This window comes from Gordionus sp. m RMFG-2023, chromosome 1 (genome assembly GCF_954871325.1).
Source record: "Gordionus sp. m RMFG-2023 chromosome 1, tfGorSpeb1-WG-v2, whole genome shotgun sequence".
NCBI lineage: Eukaryota > Metazoa > Nematomorpha > Gordioida > Chordodea > Parachordodidae > Gordionus > Gordionus sp. m RMFG-2023.
Genome location: NC_088775.1, coordinates 25,298,496 through 25,304,481, shown reverse-complemented (window position 1 = coordinate 25,304,481; position 5,986 = coordinate 25,298,496). Strand labels below are relative to the sequence as shown.

At 27.4% G+C, this 5,986-nt stretch overlaps 1 protein-coding gene across 1 annotated transcript; it reads left to right on the top strand.

The window, feature by feature from the left end:
• Positions 1 to 1,025: 1,025 nt before the first annotated feature.
• On the top strand, positions 1,026 to 5,480 carry LOC135923463 (uncharacterized). Its single transcript, XM_065458219.1, has 6 exons — positions 1,026 to 1,393; positions 1,435 to 1,685; positions 1,764 to 1,889; positions 1,935 to 2,100; positions 2,356 to 3,112; positions 5,448 to 5,480. Exons 1-6 carry the CDS (start codon positions 1,026 to 1,028, stop codon positions 5,478 to 5,480), a joined length of 1,701 nt encoding a protein of 566 aa, XP_065314291.1.
• The last annotated feature ends 506 nt before the right edge of the window (positions 5,481 to 5,986 follow it).

The window sequence follows — 5,986 nt, the reverse complement described above, 5'->3', positions numbered from 1 at the left end:
CTGAAATATTAACACAACAATCAACATATCTCAACCAAAATTCCTTCCTACCTTGTTAAATGACATGGTATTTTAATATTTTAATCCTACCCAATATCTGACAATCCCTTTGACCTTAAACATAATAACCTAACCCTTACACGCCACCTTATATATTGCTCCACAACAATCATTAATACAATAACATTATTGTGACTTGCTAAACAATATTGCTGCACAACAATCACAGTACAAGAACATTAATGTGGCTTGCTCAACTTACCACCAAGATTTCTTTGATTCAACCAATGATATTCCTGCACAACAATCTTTAACCTCAAATTTTAATACATATTTTTCCAAAAATATAGATTTTAAGTTAGTTTGTATTATATATTTTAATTTTTTTTTTTTTTAAATATAAATTTTTATTTAAACATTACTCAATTATTCTTAATACAACAAAATTTAAATTTTTAATTTTAATTTAACTTTTATTTATATATATATATTTTTTTTTTTTTAAAAAAAATAAATAACTTTTTTTTTTTGAAAAATCACTCATTCATACATACCCCCTACCCTCTTCTCCCTTTTTTTATTCTTCTAAAATGGGTATGTCAAGCATTTGTAATGCCTGCCATAGAAATATAACCTTGACCCAAGCTATTTGTTTTTATAAACATGGGCCCAGGTCTAAACCATGTATAAACTCTGGTAAACCCCCTTCAAATGAAATTTTATACAACAAAATTGAAACAACCCCCATTGTAATCCAAAATTTTTATCCTGATTTTTATGATAATTTTTTAAAGTGGGAAAAGCCACCAACCTTAATCCACCTACCCCTTAAATCAAGGTCTTTAATTTCTAATTTTTTAACAACACTTATTATGGAAGTTAATTCAAATTTAAATTCCCTTAAAGCTTGGGAGAATCTTTTAACATTTCCTTTTAAAGTCTTAATCAAACCTACAGATAAAAATAAAAAAACTATTTTACATGAATGTATAAAATATAAAATAGACCATTTTTATGATTTAGAAATGGAAAATTACGTTCCTGATGTAAGGGCAACATCTAATTTTTCCCATAAATGTAAGATTATATCAAAAAAAATAGACCAAGGGGACGTATGTGGAGCTCTTAAATTAGCCTCATCTAATGATAAATTGGCTCCATTTGATGAACATACTTTTACTTTACTAAAAGAATTGCACCCTCAGGCTTTTCCTGAAGATCTTCCCATCCCTATAAAACCTAATTTAATCGAAATAGGTAAAGAAGAACTTATTAAAACAATTTTATCTTTTAATAAAAACTCTGCAGGGGGAATTGACGGTTTTCGCCCCTCTTATTTCCAATTTTTAATTAACCCTAAAAATCCTCATAAAGATACATTTGTAAATTATTGGTAATACTTAGTGAAAATATATTGAACAATGATTTACCCAGTCAAATTCACCAAATCCTTTTTGGCGCAAGATTAATTGCTTTTACTAAGCCTGATGGTGGAGTTCGGCCAATCGCAATAGGGTCTTTTTTTAGGAGACTATTAGCTAAGATAATCGTTGAGCGCATCAAACCTGATGCTTCAAAAATGTTCCAAACATATCAACTAGGCTTTGGTACTAAAGGGGGATGCGAAATAGCCGCTCACTCTCTTCGCATATATATCGAAGATCCTCCTCCAGACGCCGTAGTCTGTAAGCTTGATTTTAAAAATGCTTTTAATTCTTTATCCAGAAAAACATTTTTAAACATTTTTTATGATAAATTCCCAGTTTATGCAAGACTTATTGAACAGTCTTATGGCTGTAGAACCCCTCTCAAATTCGGGGAATATACAATTCCTTCTGACGAGGGTATTCAACAAGGAGACCCTTTGGGCCCTCTGATCTTTAGTTTAGGTATACATAACCTAGTTCATTGTCTAAAATCCTCTTTTAATTTAGATTTAAACATATGGTATCTAGATGATGGTACCATTTGCGGACCTTCTAAAAATATTCTTGCAGCGATAGATTATATAGAGAAAAATTCTCTAAACATAGGCCTTACTCTAAATAAAGCTAAATCGGAAATATGCTTTTTAAATTCAAATACTCTCAAAGTCCAAGGGTTTAAAATCATCAATAAAAGTGAAATTAATCTTCTAGGTTCACCTTTAAGCAGTTTTTCCAACTGTGAGGTGTTCGTGGAAAAATTTTTCGAAGGCTTATCAGGACTCGAAACTATTTTAAACGAAATTCCTTCACACCAGAGCTTTTTTCTTTTAAAAAAATATTTATTTTTACCAAAGATAGTACATATTTTTAGATATTCTTCCTTTTTTTTAAATAATGAAATTATTAATCGTGTTCATGAATTTTTTAGAAGTTTATTAGAAAATATTTTAAATATTAAATTGGAAGATTTTAATTGGGGTTTCTCACAATTACCCTCGAAAATGGGTGGTTTAGATTTATATCCTTTAAACCTTCTATCTCTTTCCTCATTTTTGGCATCGCGTTTGATGAATAACGCCATGATATCTTCTTTTATCTCTCCTAAAGATAACCTTTTAAACTCAGCCTTGACAGCCTGGACATCTTTAGCTCCACCTGAAGCTGTCTTACCCACGATCTTAACACACCAATCTCTTTTCGAACCTTTAATTAAAAAAATTTTTAAAATAATCTCATCAAACCCCCCTTTGGAGTATATTCAACTATTACAGAATGCTGACTGTACTAGTGGCTATGAATGGTTGGAAGCATTACCAAGTCGTAACCTAGGTAACCTCTTATCAGATGAACAATTAAGAGTTGCCATAGGCCATCGACTTGGATGTAACATTGTTCAACCACATACATGCATCAAATGTAAAACATTAGTTGACTCCAAAGGGAGACATGGTCTAAATTGTATATATAGTCAAGGCAGGCATGCAAGGCATGCAGCAATAAATTTAGCTATTAGCCGTTCTCTTACCAGGGCCCGAATACCAAACATCCTGGAGCCTACAAATTTATCGTTAGATGATGGCTTAAGACCAGATGGTTTAACTTCCGTGCCTTGGTCTTTAGGGAAATCCTTAATTTGGGACTTCACATGCGTATCTTCTTTCCCAAAAAATTTAAATTCTAATCCGGTTGATATAGCCGAGAAAAAAAAAACAATGAAATATTCCAAATTCACAAATTATATTTTTACACCGATTGTCATCTCTTCCCTTGGACATATGCCAAGTGGAACTTTAAAGTTTTTAAAAAATATAGGGGATAAGATAAGAGCCCTTACATCAGAACCTAAAGAATCTTATTTCTTAAAACAAAATCTCCAAATCATAATTTTAAAATATAACTACACATGTTTTTTGGGAACTTGTAGTCCCACCTCGGTTTTTATATAATATTTTATTTTTTTTATTTTATTTTATATTATTTTAATTTAGTATTTTAACGCTATATATTATTTTACACAAATTATATCATAAATTGTATGTTGATAATATACATAAGACTAATATTTAACATTAAAAGGTTTAATTTTGAGAAAGAATATACTTGGTTATCTTCTTAAAAAGTTTTCAAATGATCTTTGCATTATTCGTAAATTATATTCTATAAAAAAGATTTGATTAATGTGTAATTGATAATATGACATGAATATTGATAAGTTAATCTAAAAAATAAAGAAAGGATTAAGTGATATAAAAAGTTTTATTCATACTTACAAATTTGAGGTTTTATCAATTCAAAGATTAGGTATGTGTACACCATCAATTCTATTCATCTGTAAATTATATTCTATAAAAAAGATTTCATTAATGTGTAATTGATAATATGACATGAATATTCATAAGGTAATCTAAAAAATAAAGAAAGGGTTAAGTGATATAAAAAGTTTTATTCATACTTACAAATTTGAGGTTTTAGCAATTCAAAGATTAGGTATGTGTACACCATCAAATATATTCATCTATAAATTATATTCTATAAAAAAAGATTTCATTAATGTGTAATTGATAATATGACCTGAATATTGATAAGGTAATCTAAAAAATAAAGAAAGGATAAAGTGATATAAAAAGTTTTATTCATACTTACAAATTTGAGGTTTTATCAATTCAAAGATTAGGTATGTGTACACCATCAATTCTATTCATCTGTAAATTATATTCTATAAAAAAGATTTTATTAATGTGTAATTGATAATATAACATGAATATTGATAAGGTAATCTAAAAAATAAAGAAAGGATTAAGTAATATAAAAAGTTTTATTAATACTTAAAAATTTGAGGTTTTATCAATTCAAAGATTAGGTATGTGTACACCATCAAATATATTCATCTGTAAATTATATTCTATAAAAAAGATTTCATTAATGTGTAATTGATAATATGACATGAATATTGATAAGGTAATCTAAATAAAGAAAGTATTAAGTGATATAAAAAGTTTTATTCATACTTACAAATTTGAGGTTTTATCAATTCAAAGATTATGTATGTGTACACCATCAATTCTATTCATCTGTAAATTATATTATATAAAAAAGATTTCATTAATGTGTAATTGATAATATGACATGAATATAAAGGATTAAGTGATATAAAAAGTTTTATTCATACTTACAAATAAAAAAGATTTCATTAATGTGTAATTGATAATATGACATGAATATTGATAAGGTAATCTAAAAAATAAAGAAAGGATTAAGTAATATAAAAAGTTTTATTCATACTTACAACTTTGAATTGATAAAAACAACAAATAAAAAAAATAAAAATAAATACGTACCGATGACATGACGTCACGATGACGTAGTGAGGACATCGGAAAATTATAATATAGATATTTTGTGCATTTTTTATCCATTCTCAATTTAATTTGAATGCAGGATGGGTAATAGCCGCAGATATATTTTCATTATTATAAACATTTGAAAATATGCAATAAAGTTATTTAAATAGATAATTTATTTTTTATTATAAACCTTTTATAAATACCACTTAAAAGAAATTCTACAAGAAGTTGGCAAAACTCTAAACCTGCTAAGTCATTTATTTTTGAGGTAAGTTTAGAAATGGTTGATGTTAAGAAACCCAATATGAAGCTTCCCTTCAAGGATTTTAATGCTTTAAGATGAGAAAAATATTTTTTGTATGATGGAAATGGAAATTCTATTTCTTCTTCTATGATGTCTGTATCAATAATATCAAAAATATCAAAAATATTTTTTATCATATATATATATATAATGAATATTAATATGACTTACAAGATTTTCCAAGAAATTTTCATTATAAAAAGAAAGAAAAACTTGATGTTTCATATTTTAACCGATTAGATGAAGAACCAATATAAAACTCGGCTCAACATTTAATATTGCATAAATTTATATAATAAAATTTCATTATTAATGTATTTTAATTAACAAATAATTAGATTTATTAAATTTAAAAAATAATTTAAATTAAAGCGATGGAGCGGCGATCCTCCACATCAGCCCTAAAAAGAGCTAGCTCCCACTCCCGCTCCTGATTTTTAAAAGGAGGGGCGCTCCAGGTGTTTTAGAAAAAGTGTAGCAGCGCCTCCTTAACCACCCTGATAAAATGTGTTTTTTAGGCAAAAATCAAAATGTTTTTACACCACAATATATAGTGGCTCTAAAATATGAAGAGTTTAAAAATAATAAAGTTGACCTTATATATAATTTAAAATTTTTTTTGCATTTCAGAAAGTTTCATATTCATAATTCATGTTTAAATATTTTTAGAAGGTAATAATTATATTAATAAGTAGAACCAGGGCTAGTAGGTGCAATTTTTGAATCATCAAAGGTCCAAAAATAATTGTTTGTTTGAATTCATAAAATACCATAAGATAGCCCAAACATCTACATAACTTTATACATTGATAAATTTTCAAATTAATTTATACTTTATTCTCAAATTTAATTCGAGTAAAAATAATTTTTTGCTCCAACAAGCCCCAAACCTGGGGTTTATAGATTAAATT